The sequence below is a fragment of the Nelusetta ayraudi genome, unplaced genomic scaffold (genome assembly GCF_046127955.1).
Source record: "Nelusetta ayraudi isolate G7.1 ecotype Tasmania unplaced genomic scaffold, CSIRO-AGI_Nayr_v1 ptg000084l, whole genome shotgun sequence".
Taxonomy (NCBI): Eukaryota; Metazoa; Chordata; class Actinopteri; order Tetraodontiformes; family Monacanthidae; genus Nelusetta; species Nelusetta ayraudi.
This window is the reverse complement of record NW_027466134.1, coordinates 2,592,245-2,605,941: the sequence shown is the minus strand read 5'-3', so window position 1 is coordinate 2,605,941 and position 13,697 is coordinate 2,592,245. Positions and strand designations below refer to the sequence as shown.

Here is a 13,697-nt window from a genome sequence, read left to right as displayed (position 1 = left end):
AAGCTGATGAACTCCTGACCTGCGGTGTCACGATGAGAACATGAGACTGTCGGCGGAAGCCAATTGTGTATTTACAATTCATGAGGCAGTGCGCGTTCTGTTCCTTTATTTATCCCCAAAAAACAGACAACCAAAGTTACCAAATGTTGTTGTTGTAATGAATTGCAAACACATGTTTGCAGGCCCCAAAATACAAATGGAGCACTCTGCCTTTTAGACTTTTTATTTCAAACTAAATGTATTTATATATTTATTTATTTATTTATTATTTATTATAACTTCAACAAAAAGTGGAAAATAAAAGTTGTTGAGTGCTGAGGGTCTGATGGGGCAGAAGTCCCCAGTGTTGCCACTGCAGCTGTTTGGCATGTTGATCCAAGATCACCGGCTGTGCGCTTCAATGCCGTTCAGATCACTCCTTCAAAGGAGGAATGATGATGTTTGTTGTTGCGTCTCATGCCAAACTAACCACAACCTTAAAGTGACGGCACTCACCGGCCAGCACAGTCTTCATTTTGGGAGCGGCAACATGAATAGGCATTTTAAGAAAGGTTAACACTTCAATACACTTTTTTTACTGAGCGAGCTGAATTTGCTCTTTTGAGCATTTAATGGAATTACATCAAAGTGAACATAAAAAAAAAAAACTGATCCAATCTGCAAGTCTGAAAATATTCAACAATTTTGTCATCATTTCGAATACAATTAAAACAAACAACAAAGGCCTCCAGAAGTCCATCGTAATACCGACCAATGAGAGCCCCAGAACTGAACCAATCACCGGTGACGCACCTTTGAACCAATCAGGGTGTTGGACTCTGATAGCTCTCAGCTTGTGGCAATAAGACCTCAGCTGGTGGATGTTTGGAAGGCTGCAGTCACCGAAAGGCCACTTGGACCTTGGACTTTTTATCCCTAATAAATAAAATTCAAGACAGTGAGCGAGAGGGAGAGAGAGAGACAGAGTAAAAAGGAAAATTGACAAAGAGGGAGATTCTTCACAAGAGAGCCCAAACCAAAGAGGTTTCTAGTGTTTGACAGGATGAAGAGTGAGAGGAAGGAAGCGCTGCTGGCTATCAAGGAGAACATTGAGATGAAGCTGTTCTCCTCAGAGGAGCGCTGCACGGTCATCCAAACACAGGAGGAAAAGAAAGACAACACTTTTGATCAGGTGAGCGAAAACTTGTTGAAATTCCCTGGAAGGAAAAACGAGTCGATTCCAGGACTTTTTTCCACCATTGTATTCACAAACATCATTCAGGAAACCTTCATTGATGGCTTTACAAACTGAAAACTAAGTCACTCCTGAAGGATGATATATAAGAAGAACTGAAATATTAAATATTCAATGAAATATTAGAACTGAATCTGTGATCTGGTATGAGGGTTGCATTGGGTAAATTCAGCTTGTTTGTTTGTTTGGTTTTTTTTCATTAAAAATTTTGCTATGGACGGTTCTCTGAAGAAAAACTGACATTTCAACAGTCAGTCAGAAAAAACAATACAGCATATATGCAGCATACAGCAATAGCATGGAAAATACTTCATGAAAAAGGCTTTGTTCCCCCCCCCCCCCCCACACACACACACCCTTAAATATAATCATAAAATAATCAGATTTCAAGCTCATGTCAATTTTTTCAGAGTAAGATTGCGAGATGTTTACACACTTGAGGCCTGTTTCTGTTGAACTCAGAGACACCGGGAGCATCCTCTGGTCGCTGACAGTGAGGAGGAACCAGAGTCGGAGCTTCAGGCTCAGCCAAAGCAGCAGCAGCAGCAGCGGCAGCTCAAGCTGAGGCCCAGGAAGCCACCTCTCGCCCGGTCAGCGGCCAAGCCCTGCCGTCTCCTGCCAGCCATCAGAGAGGAGGTGGAGATCGAGATGGAGGTCTGCAGAACCACCCAACCTCACTGAGCCTCTGTCTGTTCTTCTTCTTCAATGTTTATTTTCCTTCTTTGCAGCTTGTCCCACCCATCAGAACCTATCAGAGCAAGCCAGTGGAGGTAACCGAGCATTATTGTTTTATCAGAAACATATCATCTATGCATTTATATTTTCATTTGTGTGTAAAAGACAGAAAAGTTTTGTTTTTTTTGTCTTTTCAAAATTTCTACTCGTACTGAATTTTTTTTTGGAAGAAACACTGGGAAGTTTGTCATTTCAATACTCAACAGTTTGTGTTTTTGTGACAATACGTTGTGCAGCAGTCCTCCAACAAAGTCACCCATCTCAAATGGAAAAGAAGGACGTCCCCGAAGGCGGCGCTGGTGGTCAGAGACGTGGTGTGTCTGCCGAGGGGCCACTACCTGGCGCAGGCCGACAGGTGAGGACGTCCCTGGTTCCGCTTGATGGGAGGACTGATAGGCTCGGCTTGTTGTGTGCCTGCTTCTGTGGTGTTGTCGTGCTTGAAACCGGTCTCAGGGACTCGTAACATTCAGTGAATATCAAGCAGCAATCTGACTGTAACTTCCAGGAACTAAACATTCAGGTTTCTATTGACTGCTTGCAGCACTGTTCTGCAAGTCGGATCACGTGTGCAGGTTGACTTGCGTAAGATGTTGCATTTGAAGAAACGTGTCATTGATATATATTTAGTTTCATGGTCCATTAGAACTTTGACAGTTTATCCACCGTATTTATATATGTACATTACCATTCAAAAATGACCATTCTGCACCAGTAATGTTCTCAGAGCATTTCAGTAGATTATGTCATGAAGCTGTTTATCACGGAGTTCAATGCAGAAATGAGTCAGCGACCCCAAAAACCTTTGAACGGTAGTTTACACATATATGTTTATGCAATAATGAGCCCATAGATGGTGATATGTATTCCCACTGTGATTCTTCTTGGCCTCTCTGCCACTCTGTCTCCGTCTCCACCTCGTGCTTTTTCAAGCCAGTGGGTCAATGCAGACCGCTCTTCAAAGGCGTGGGTCTTCTCAAGGTTTCTTCCCCCGAGCAGGCTTTTGTTTTTGATATTGTGCAAAGCGCTTTGAGCTGACCTGTGATTCAGGTCTGTATGACTAAAACTTGATTATTGATTGATTGATTGATTGATTGATTGATAAGAAATGAGGTCCAAAGGCACAAATACTAACCGTGGTTGTATTTTCAGATACACAGTTAAGGAGCGATCACCTCCAGGGGCCAAGGGGATCACTGCCCGCATCACCATTGACTCCAGCTGGACAGCCAGCCAGATGCACAGTCGCCTGGTGCTGCTCTTCCGGGGCTGGTTCGCTAAAGGTGGCCGTGGGCAGAGGTTCTCCTTCACGTATCTGCAGGTGCGCGCGCAGTGTCGTCTCATTCCTCTGCGAGCTCTCGTGGTGTCGACGCCGTGAGGCTGATGGGAGTCTATTCCAGTGTACGCAGGGTTCCAGGGTGCTGTTTGCCCCAGTCACCCCACCAGAGGGCTGGACCGGGAAGCACGTGCTTAGGATCTCTGAGCACAGCGCTCTGTACATCCTCAGCCACCATGAATACCTGCAGGTAAGCATCAGCTGCTCAGCGAGTCTCGTGGAAAGAGAGGAAGTTAAGGCCGACCGACAGTCTGTAATCAGGGTGTTCGCTTGCGTTTTCAAATAAACGAACAGAGAAGAAGGTGGACGAGGTATCCAGGTTTGGGTGCACAGGCCACCGTAGCTCACTGGCAAGCTCAGGAGGGGGGGGGGGGGGGGAGAGAGAGTGAAAGACACTGCAATCTGAAATGTAACCACTTAATGTCGCAGTTTCTTCTTCAAAATCTCCAAATATTACACTCTGGACCTTTTAAAGAAGAAGAGAGAACAGTATTGAAGTACTTCCTCGGGTTAAAAAAAAAACAGATGCGTTTGCTTTCCTGACTGCCTGGCCAAGATGGTCGTGAAAAACAAATGAACATGAATAAATGACAATTTTGCCCAATACGCAACTGGGTTGCTAGACACGAAGACACACATTCCAGTTAGAAACTGTTCATATGTCCAAACCAAATGAAAATGTTCCATGTGAACACCTCATTGGGAATAAATGCCAATAGGAATTTCTTTCCGTTTCAGAGCTGCTGATGTAAAGGAAAGTTCCATCACATAATCGATGAAACTGAATGTTGTGTGGCTGCATTCTTTGTCGCACGCACTGTTTTGATGTAGCAAAGAGACGTTTCTTCACACCTGCAGACGTGACGTCTTCCAGGCAGAGCAGAACGTTGCGTTGGGAAATCTCAAAGATTTTAACATTGTTGCACTTAGATGGCCCCAAAACTCAAAATGGTAAACTTCAAAGTGCTTCCACTGGCAGTGGCCAGCTGTTGCTTCAATAACTGCGTGACACATCCGTCTTCAGTCCTGTGGCGTTTTGTTTTACCTGCGGATGTCACACGGCTGTCTAAAGTCCTGACTGAATAAATGCAGTGACAAAACCGGTGCAAAAACCAGATGAGAAGACCTTGTGAGATGCGTAAACATAGCGTGGGCTTATATAGATTGACAGAAGAAACGTTTATTTTCCCTGTAAAGTTTTAATCAATTGAATATTTTTTGCTCTTCAAATAACATTAAAATTGACTGGCACCTTTTCTGGGTCGTCAACAGGCACAACCAGAAAGGTCGATGAGAATGAGCACCCTGATGAGGTGAGAAAACAGTTGTCTCTACCTGCGTAAAAAAAAAGTTTGGGATGTACTAAAAATGCGTGACAGAAATAGAAGTCATATTTCTTGTCCCTGGTAAAAAAAAAAAAGAAAGCCCTATCTAGAAACCTCAGTCGTGTCCAGCGCGAATGAAAAAGAAGAGACCGGAAGATTAGAAGAGCCTCAAGTCCTCAGCACCACGGACAAGGTGAGTCAGTTTGGTAAAGTAGCAGAAATTACAACAACAACAAAAAAATGAGTCCAAAAAGTCTGCGATTAGTCTGAACACGCTTGTCTCTCGTAAACCATTTGCTGTGAAGGCTCGGCTCAACCTGGACACCATCATGAGCCACATCAGATGGAAGAACCAGGATCAGAAGGCCAAAACGCACGTTCACGTGAGGAGAAAAGAGCTGCTGCACGGCACCCTGAAGGCCATGAGGGGTCCGGATTTCAGCTTCAGGAAGACGCCTGTCATCCTCTTCACCGGGGACGACACCGAAGACGACCGCGAGGAACCAATCAAAGAGTTTTTCAGGTCATGATCACAAATCATGGGGAGGAGTCGCTTCTGTGTGTTTAGGAGAGGAAAGAAACGACAACTGGTTTTCTGTTCTTCCACATCATAGATTAGCTTTGCAGGAGCTGCAGAAAAGTCCAGTGTTTGAGGGACCTCCGGGACGAGTGTTCTTCACCTACGACCTCACGGCTCTGGAGCAGCGCAAGTATTTTGAAGCAGGCGTGCTGATTGGCTGGTCCATGGCCCAGAGTGGACCAGGACCTCGCTTTCTCCACCCTGCACTCTATCAGGTTATTGATGATGATGATGATGATGATGATGATATGGCTTTATTGTCATTGCAACACGTAAATGTGTACAACGGTATTATTATTATTATCGTTATTATTATTATTATTATTATTATTATTATTATTATTATTATTATTACAAAAACTGTAAAAGCTTTATGTTACTCGTATTTTATCTCAAAGTTGATGTGCGGCCTGAATCCATCGCTGGAGGACTTCAGCTGGACTGATATTCCTGATTCTGATACACGACTCCGACTGCAAAAGGTTCAGCTCTCTCCTTTCTTCTTTGTTTTTTTGTCTGTAATTTTGTCATTTGATGTGAGAAAATAGAAAAGACACACGCACACCTCACTCACTCACTCCTTTTTGTAGCTGCAGAGTTGTGCCGATGTGAAGCAGCTGCCTGCTGCTCTGCGTGCCTGGATGTCCAGCAGTGGAATCCCTGGAATCTCTTCAGGCTATTCTGGTGGAATACAATCTATGTACTGCCAAATGGTCAAACATTACATTTACCATAGGTAGGACACCGCGGCCCACGCTCAAACTTATAGATTTGAGTGTGCGCGTTCCACTCCTAATGAATTCCGAATGTGATGAATGCCACTGTGTCGCGATGGCGACCGCCTGTGTAGCTGCCGGCTTGAAGTAGGTCTGCTGTCGCTACAGGGTGGCCAGCATGATCTCCCAGTTCAAGGAGGGCCTGAACAGCTGCGGTGGGTTGTGGGATACGGTGCAGTCCCACTGGAGGATGTTTCTGCCGCTGATGACGCACACGCAGCAAAAGCCGCAGACGCTGGAGGAGTTCAGACAGCTGTTCACCGCCTGCTTCAGCCACCCAGACCAGCGGCTGAGGGAGGAGGAGGAGGCCACAGCCCAGCAGTGGGACGCCATCCTCACCTTGGTCAGAGGTACGAAGCCGATGGCTAATGCGGGTTCTAATGGAGTCTGGGAATGGTTGAGGGTCAATGAATTACCAGCCTAATCCACACCTGCTCTTGCTAGACCACAAGGCTGATTTTTCCTTTGAGGACCTCCTGACCTTCATCACAGGGGCTGAGCATCTGCACCCACTTGGGCTCTCCAGTCAGATCTATCTGCGTTTTTACTCCCAGGTGCGTAATTTCCCTGCGTCTTTGTGTAAAATATTGTTTATTTGAGGTTTTCCACAGAACTCAGTGAAAACCAGTGGTGATGACGCAACATACATGATCGTGTTCGACATTTATAAAAGTGAAGCGTCGCTTAAATTACATTCAGTTATTCTACATTTGCATCTATATACATGACCCATAGTACTGCAGTACTCGGCCATGAGTACATATAGCTATCAGCAGGCAGTTAGCATCTGAAGCGTAGTACACAGGTCTTTATTTTATTAAGTTTCATATCCTTCTACTTTTCAGTTCAATAATCTTTCAAGATCTGAAATATTACAGGATCTATTAATAGCACAATTATTTGTGTCTTTCAGAGAAGCCCATTGACATTGAGCTCTCATTTCCATTAATATCCTCGTTAAATCTTAAAAGATGTTTGAAAGCAAAATCCAAAAACGAAGCATCTCCACTAAACCACAACTACTAAAGCAATATCTTGATGAACCATACTATTGTCAAACTGCTTTTCATTGATAGTGGTATTATTGAAAGATAAATTCATAACTGTGTTTGTCCTCTCCAGGACAAAAGCGTGTCAAAGGTGCGTCTGCCCTATTCCTCACCTTCTGCCCTGGAACTCTTCCTGCCACGGGGAGTAAGAAGCGCTGCAGAGTTGTCGAAGCTGCTGAGCAAAGCTGTGCACGACGCTCAGGGCCAAACTCATTGAGGACTGCAGGCACGAGGAACCGTTGGACAAGCAGTACTGCAACCCGCCTTTAATGATTAACATTCAACTTCACTTGATGAAAGGGTTTGTTCTCCTTCGCGAAGCGTTGAACGATGAAGACAGACACACAAACACACAGTCAACATTTTAGTTTTGTTGTATAGCAATTGTTTATTTCCGACTTTCCATGAATGACAAAATACTGTTTTCATTTTTACTTAGTTTCCACTTGTTCCGTTTACATTTTTAGGGTGAATTTAATGTAAGAAATCTAATAAATAAGTAGGACTCATGCTAAAGATGTAATTACACTGGTGACAAAAACAATAAAAACAATGATCCGATGAGTTAATAACCTGATGTGAATTTTGTCTAGTTGTCAGACAGAGTTGGGTTTAAAATCAGTTAAGCATTATCTCCAGAAAAAGCACAGTGCCACCGTAAATAATTCATCATAATTATATCTATGACAAAACGTTGCATGAATCTCAGTGCAAAAATAATGCTGGAATGCTGCTCCTGCATTGCGTTGGTGCAAGGTAACCTAGTGCATTAAAATAATGTAATACAATTAATGACACTACATGAATATGTGAAAATGAATGTACTGTTAGCAAGCGCGTTGTATAATTTTATAGGTCGACTCTGTCTCCATGACATAGTTGTGGCATTATTAAATACTTTTTAAAGAGTTTCTATGTTTCCATCATTGCTGATCTGAAATGAGCATATATTTTGAGTCTCTTGAGTAAAAGTTTTAGGTTAAAATATCAATTAATAACAATAAGATGAAGAAAAAGAAAGGAAATAGAAATGTGCAGCAGCAAAAAGAAAAGACGGCTCAATGTTCAGGGTTTACGTTGTGATTACAGCAGCTCAGATGAATATATTTGAATTCCATTCAGTGGAGCTGGATTTTTCAGGACTGATTCAGACTGATAAGTTGTTCAACGTTGCCACAGTGACATGGACAGGCACTCCCACTGGGAACTGTCCACTGGTTTTTATATCAAGGGTCGGAAAACCAAATGGACATTGTTGTGTTTGGATTTTTTTCATTATTTAAACACAGAGAAAAGGTTGTCTGGTTGAGTTGCTTCAAGCATTCGACTGGCTAAATCGTGATTATCATTGCTGATACTACCGCATAACCCTCACTCCTCCCTCTGGCTTCAGGGAATTGACAAAGGCGACTTGAAAAACCAGTTGCGCCTAGAAATTATAGTGACTGCAAGCTTGACTTACAGCAGCGAGTTTACAACATGCAGCGCTGGCAAATACACGGTTTTATTCCTATTTTAACTTTTACCATGACTTTGCCACAATATCATGTTTCTTTCTTTCTTTGTTTTCTTTTGTCCTGTCTGGGCAGAATGGCGAACTGGACTGGCTGTGAATGTCTTGATGATGGCTGACAGATTTATTCTCAAAGGTGGAGCTTGTGAGCCGAGAGTGTGAATCACACAGGTCGGTTCAGGAACTACCTGTTGAGTAGCTGTATTATATTATTGTGATCCTGGCCCAGAATGGACAGAGAGTGAAAGTGAGAATAGAAAGGGAACCTATAGGTGAGGGGCAAGAGAGGAGAGAGAGAGGGAAAAAAGAGAGAAAAGGAGAGCAATGGCAACAAAACATTTCTGTGGCACTAAAAAAAAAAAAAGAGTAACATATGACCAAGGCTTTGACTACGTGTGAGAGAGTGAGAGTGAGAGTGAGAGTGACTTCTGTCCCAGATGGCCTCTCACACTATTCTCCTTGCCCTTACAGTGCCATCTATTCTGATGAGAGCCGCCTTTCTACTGTACAGGACTTTGACCTTCCTCAATATATTAATAGAGTATTATGTTGCAACATCCACCGCTCAGTAATACCTACTGTGCTTTATCCAGGAAGACGATTCAGATTTAGTCAACTATTACTCAACTATTTAGTCAACTATTACTTCGGTGAAAAGCAAAAAGAATAAATAAATAAGATAATGAAGAGTAAATAAAAGAATGAGGAGTAGAAAATCTTCTACAGCCATTGGAAGACTGTTGTTGGAGGCAGTGGTGAAATAGCACATTTTTAACACGCAATTCTTCATTTCGTTAAGTTATTGTCCTCCAGCTAGCAGGCTCGTTCACACCCGTCGAATTGTTGTCACAGTGAAAGCGTGGGGGAGGCCATTCAGCTGGGCTCTTAAATACTAAAAGAGAGGAAACACAGATCACAAATGCAGACCAGAGGACAGGTCACGTTGCCATTATGTGGTTCCTAGTTCTTTAATTAGGTCAAGCTGTGTCAAAGTTATTTTATAGAACTTTTTACATACCTCTTCGACATGATAAACGACTGTTTGTTGGCTAAGTAGTTCCCCAGCGTATTTAATCCTGATCTGTAGACGTGCCAGTATTGCAAAGCCTGTAATGATAATGTGGCAAACATATTAATACAGTGGATAATATATTGACTTGCATATCCTTGTACTTGATCATTGCATCAATAATAATAATAATAATAATAACAATAATAATAATAATTTTAAAATGGAAACATGGGGAGTGTGGATATTTCTGTTTCTATGTCCTGTGTTTGGAAGGGTTAGACCCTGGAATCCATGATATAGACATCCAAATTGTCGTCTCTAAATTATTTGGGATTTTAATTCGTTGCCATCTATAGGGAAGGTTAAAAAAAAGAAAAATACAGTCAACTGCAATTCTTGTGCCAACAGGTCAGTAGAGAATTGTCGGACAGATTTGAGATGACAGAAAGACAACTGTTAGTAAAGTATATACAGTAGTGGACTATAGTAACAGAGGACCCCGTTTGGTCCCCCTCCTGGCAGCCATGAACAGAAAGCTAAAGCGCCAATGAATGTGGATTTTTAGCTGGTAAATCTGAAGCTAACATGCCAATATGGACAAAAACATTGAAAGAATGTTTCCAGCACCTTGATCAATTTATGAAACAAAACTGAAGTTCAGAAAGCTTCCTATAATTCACCTCTGTACCGGCAAGGTCTACCTTATAAAGTGGCCAGTGTAGCTTTTGAAGTTAAATACAAGAGGTGTCCAGAGAGCCTTTCTCCAAACAATTCCTTCCTAAGCACTCCAATGAAAAGAACTTAAATGGCTTGACTTGTTGGTGGTGTTTGCCTGGTGATTTAGAATGTTGTGGTTTTAATTGAGGCAGTAGTTTGTTGAAGTGGTTAGAATTATCAAGGGTGTTTTGGCAGTTATTTTTTTTGACCAGATATTAAGGACATACATATGGTAAGAGCGACTTTGTAATCAGGTAGTCATGACGGTATCATACCTTGTGTTGTCGTCATGTCTGGAGTTGAGTGTTCTGTGGATGTAACAGGTGTTTTGTCCAAAGTTGTTGAGGTGGTTTTGGCTTCAGGTGTTGTGTTCAAAGCAGTTGTCATTGTTGAGGTGGTTGTGGCTTCAGGTGTTGTGTTCAAAGCAGTTGTCATTGTTGAGGTGGTTTTGGCTTCAGGTGTTGTGTTCAAAGCAGTTGTCATTGTTGAGGTGGTTGTGGCTTCAGGTGTTGTGCCCTGAGTTGTTTCAGCTGAAGTTAAGGTGGTTGTGTTCACAATTGCTGTGGTTGTTGGTGGTGTACTTGTGGTTCCAGGTGTTCTGTCCAGAGTTGTTGTGGCTGTAGTTGATGTGGTTGTTGTTGCTGCAGTTGTGGCTGTAGGGGTTGTATCTAGAAAAGTTGTGCCCTGAGTTGTTGTATCTGAAGTTGAGATGGTTGTGTATAAAGTTGTTGTGGTTGTTGGTGGTGTGCCTGTGGTTTCAGGTGTTGTGTCCAGAGTTGTTGTGGCTGTAGTGGATGTGGTTGTTGTTGCTGGAGTTGTGGCTGTAGGGGTTGTATCTAGAAAAGTTGTGCCCTGAGTTGTTGTAGCTGAAGTTGAGGTGGTTGTGTCTAAAGTTGTTGCGGTTGTGGGTGCTGCGCTTGTGGTTTCAGGTGTTGTGTCTGGAGTTGTTGTGGCTGGAGTTGATATGGTTGTTGTTTCTGTGGTTGTAGCTGCAGATGTTGTGTCCAGAACAACTGTGCTCTGAGGCATTGTAGCTGAAGTTACGGTGGTTGTGTCCAAAGTTGTTGTGATTGCTGTTGATGTGGTTGTGGCTGTAGGGGTTGCATCCAGAAAAGTTGTGGCCTGAGTTGTTGAAGCTGAAGTCAAGGTGGTTGTGTCCAAAGTTGTTGTTGTTGTTGCGGTGGTTGTGGCTTCAGGTATTGCGTCCGAAGCAGTGGTTGTTGGTGGTGCGCTTGTGGTTCCAGGCATTGTGTCCGGAGTTGTTGTGGCTGTAGTTGATGTTTTTGTTGTTGGCGCTGTTGTGGCTATAGGGGTTGTATCTAGAACAGTTGTGTCCAGAGATGTTGTGGCTGTAGTTGATGTGGTTGTTGTCGCTGCATGTGTTAGGTACAGAATCACTGTGCTCTGAGGCATTGTAGCTGAAGTTGAGGTGGTTGTGTCCAGAGTTGTTGTGGTTATTGAAGGAGTGCTTGTGGCTCCAGCGGTTGTGCCAGCAGTTGTGGCTGTAGTTGATGTGGTTGTTGTTGCTTTGGTAGTGGCTGTATCCAGAACTTCTGTGCCATAGGTGGCTGTGTCTACAATTGCTGGGATTATTATTTGTGTGTCTGTGACTCCAGCTACTGTGTCTGGAGCTGTTGAGCTGGTTGTGGCTTCAGGTGTTTTTTCCAACGTTGTTGTGTTTGAGGCTGCCTCGCCAGAGACTGCTGTTGTCGTTACAAAAACGTCTCCTTCCAAAGGTGTGATCTCTGCAGTAGCATTGGTCATTACAATTGCAGTGAATAACATGAGCTATATTATTTTTCTTCCTTTTGTGTTGAACTTTTGAACAAGAAATATATATCGCATAACATCTACCAGTCTCCATATCCGATACAAAGACAGACATTTTCTCCCTATTGATTACTTTAGCTTTCTTTTCATTTTGGCCCACATATTCCCAGGATCACCCCTTAAACAAGGAAATCTTACCTCTTTTGTTCATTTTATTAATATATGAGCTAATTGGCTGGGCGACGCTGTGATGCAGTGTCTAGCACTGTCACTTCACATCAATAGGATCACGCCTATCGGTGTGGAATTTGTGTGTTGTGTCTGAGCAGGTTCCTCTGGCAACTTGTTCTCCATGTATCACACTTTCTCTTTTTTTTAAGGAGTTATAGAAAATCAGTGGATGTTTTTCAGTGGCTAGTTATGTCACTTAAACGTCGATCCAACCATTCATATCACCCAGGTATGGGAACGTGGAACACAGAAATTTACATATGTTGTCTACGGCTCTTATATTGTCATTGCAATAGTTTATTTTCAAAATACTACAATCTGTTTAGAGTATATGAGTAGAGTTTCAAGTGAGAAAATAGTCAAGAAAATATTTTCCTTGTTCTTGAGAAACTAAATAATGTACGCAATTGAGTCCTTGGATTGTTTTCATTTTTCCCATTGTTAAAAAATAGGTAAATATAAAAACTAAAAAATATATTATGCGTCAGTAAAAGTCACATCTTCAAAAAGTAGTCAATAGTTACCTTGTCCAAAGCAGACACTTGGATATCGAAGCAGCAGTATCCAAAAGACTGTTACTTTCTCCATGATGTCCACATTCAGTATACCAGTGATCTCTGACCGCTGTTGGATTTTGTATTGACTCCTCCCTCAGCTAAAGAAGGAAATAACTTGACATAGCCCAAAGCACTGTCAAGTGCAAAGTCAACAAAATAGCTTGAGTGAATGATGGATGGTTTTTTTTTTTATGTCTTTATGAAAAATTATAACATGTCGTACTATTATACTATGCAGCTTCAGCTCAAAAATATTTTTGAAAATACATCGTAAGCTTTTTAAACAGAAAACTAAACATAAAGAATATAGCCATAGCTGTGGAAGTTTTTTTTTTTTATTCAAATGACTGTTTGACTATTCCCTCTTTGTCAGTCCTTTTTTGTGAGTTTATTCTTTTCATAGCCATCATACACATATGTCTTTTTAAAACTTTTTGCACCCCAATGTGTACTGCCCACTTGTGGTGGAACTACAAAAGCAACATGCACAGATTCAAGGTGGCACATAATGAGGGCTTAAGGAGGCTGCTTAACCTTTCTAGAGGCAGCAGTGCGAGCCAAATGTTTGAGTGTGTTGGTGTAGATACACGTCCTGCTGTACACTGGACTGTTCAGTTGAATGTATACGATATCTCTGTCAGCAAACAACGTCATTTCCGTCCTTGCAAATCCTGCCATAAGTATGGTTAAGTTCACCTTACAATTTTGGAATCATTGGCTCATTCATTTTACTCTCTCTCACACACACATAGGCACACCTAATATAGAATAATTGTGTGTCATATAATGATACGTGCAATAGTAATTTACAATAATTATTTACATGCAACATTATATGTGTTGAGGTGACATGTAGTAGTTTTAT

At 42.2% G+C, this 13,697-nt stretch overlaps 2 protein-coding genes across 3 annotated transcripts; one reads left to right on the top strand and one right to left on the bottom strand.

The window, feature by feature from the left end:
• The first annotated feature begins 860 nt into the window (after positions 1-860).
• Positions 861-7,601, top strand: LOC142900652 (uncharacterized). Of its 2 annotated transcripts, none has more exons than XM_076045065.1 (15): positions 861-1,171; positions 1,697-1,888; positions 1,963-2,004; positions 2,209-2,324; positions 3,119-3,287; positions 3,367-3,492; positions 4,575-4,615; positions 4,724-4,820; positions 4,933-5,150; positions 5,242-5,422; positions 5,606-5,689; positions 5,798-5,943; positions 6,092-6,333; positions 6,428-6,537; positions 7,106-7,601. In XM_076045065.1, exons 1-15 carry the CDS (start codon positions 1,043-1,045, stop codon positions 7,247-7,249), a joined length of 2,037 nt encoding a protein of 678 aa, XP_075901180.1. In that variant the 5' UTR covers positions 861-1,042; the 3' UTR covers positions 7,250-7,601. The 2 variants fall into 2 exon arrangements, with proteins under 2 accessions (XP_075901180.1, XP_075901178.1); XM_076045063.1 differs by having other exon boundaries at positions 2,206-2,324.
• LOC142900656 (uncharacterized) lies at positions 7,432-13,152 on the bottom strand. Its single transcript, XM_076045070.1, has 5 exons — positions 12,800-13,152; positions 11,816-12,019; positions 10,550-11,755; positions 9,564-9,652; positions 7,432-9,437 (listed from the first exon to the last, which is right to left on the bottom strand). The coding sequence occupies exons 1-5, from the start codon at positions 12,861-12,863 to the stop codon at positions 9,372-9,374; spliced, it is 1,629 nt and encodes a 542-aa protein (XP_075901185.1). The 5' UTR covers positions 12,864-13,152; the 3' UTR covers positions 7,432-9,371.
• Between the last annotated feature and the right edge of the window lie 545 nt (positions 13,153-13,697).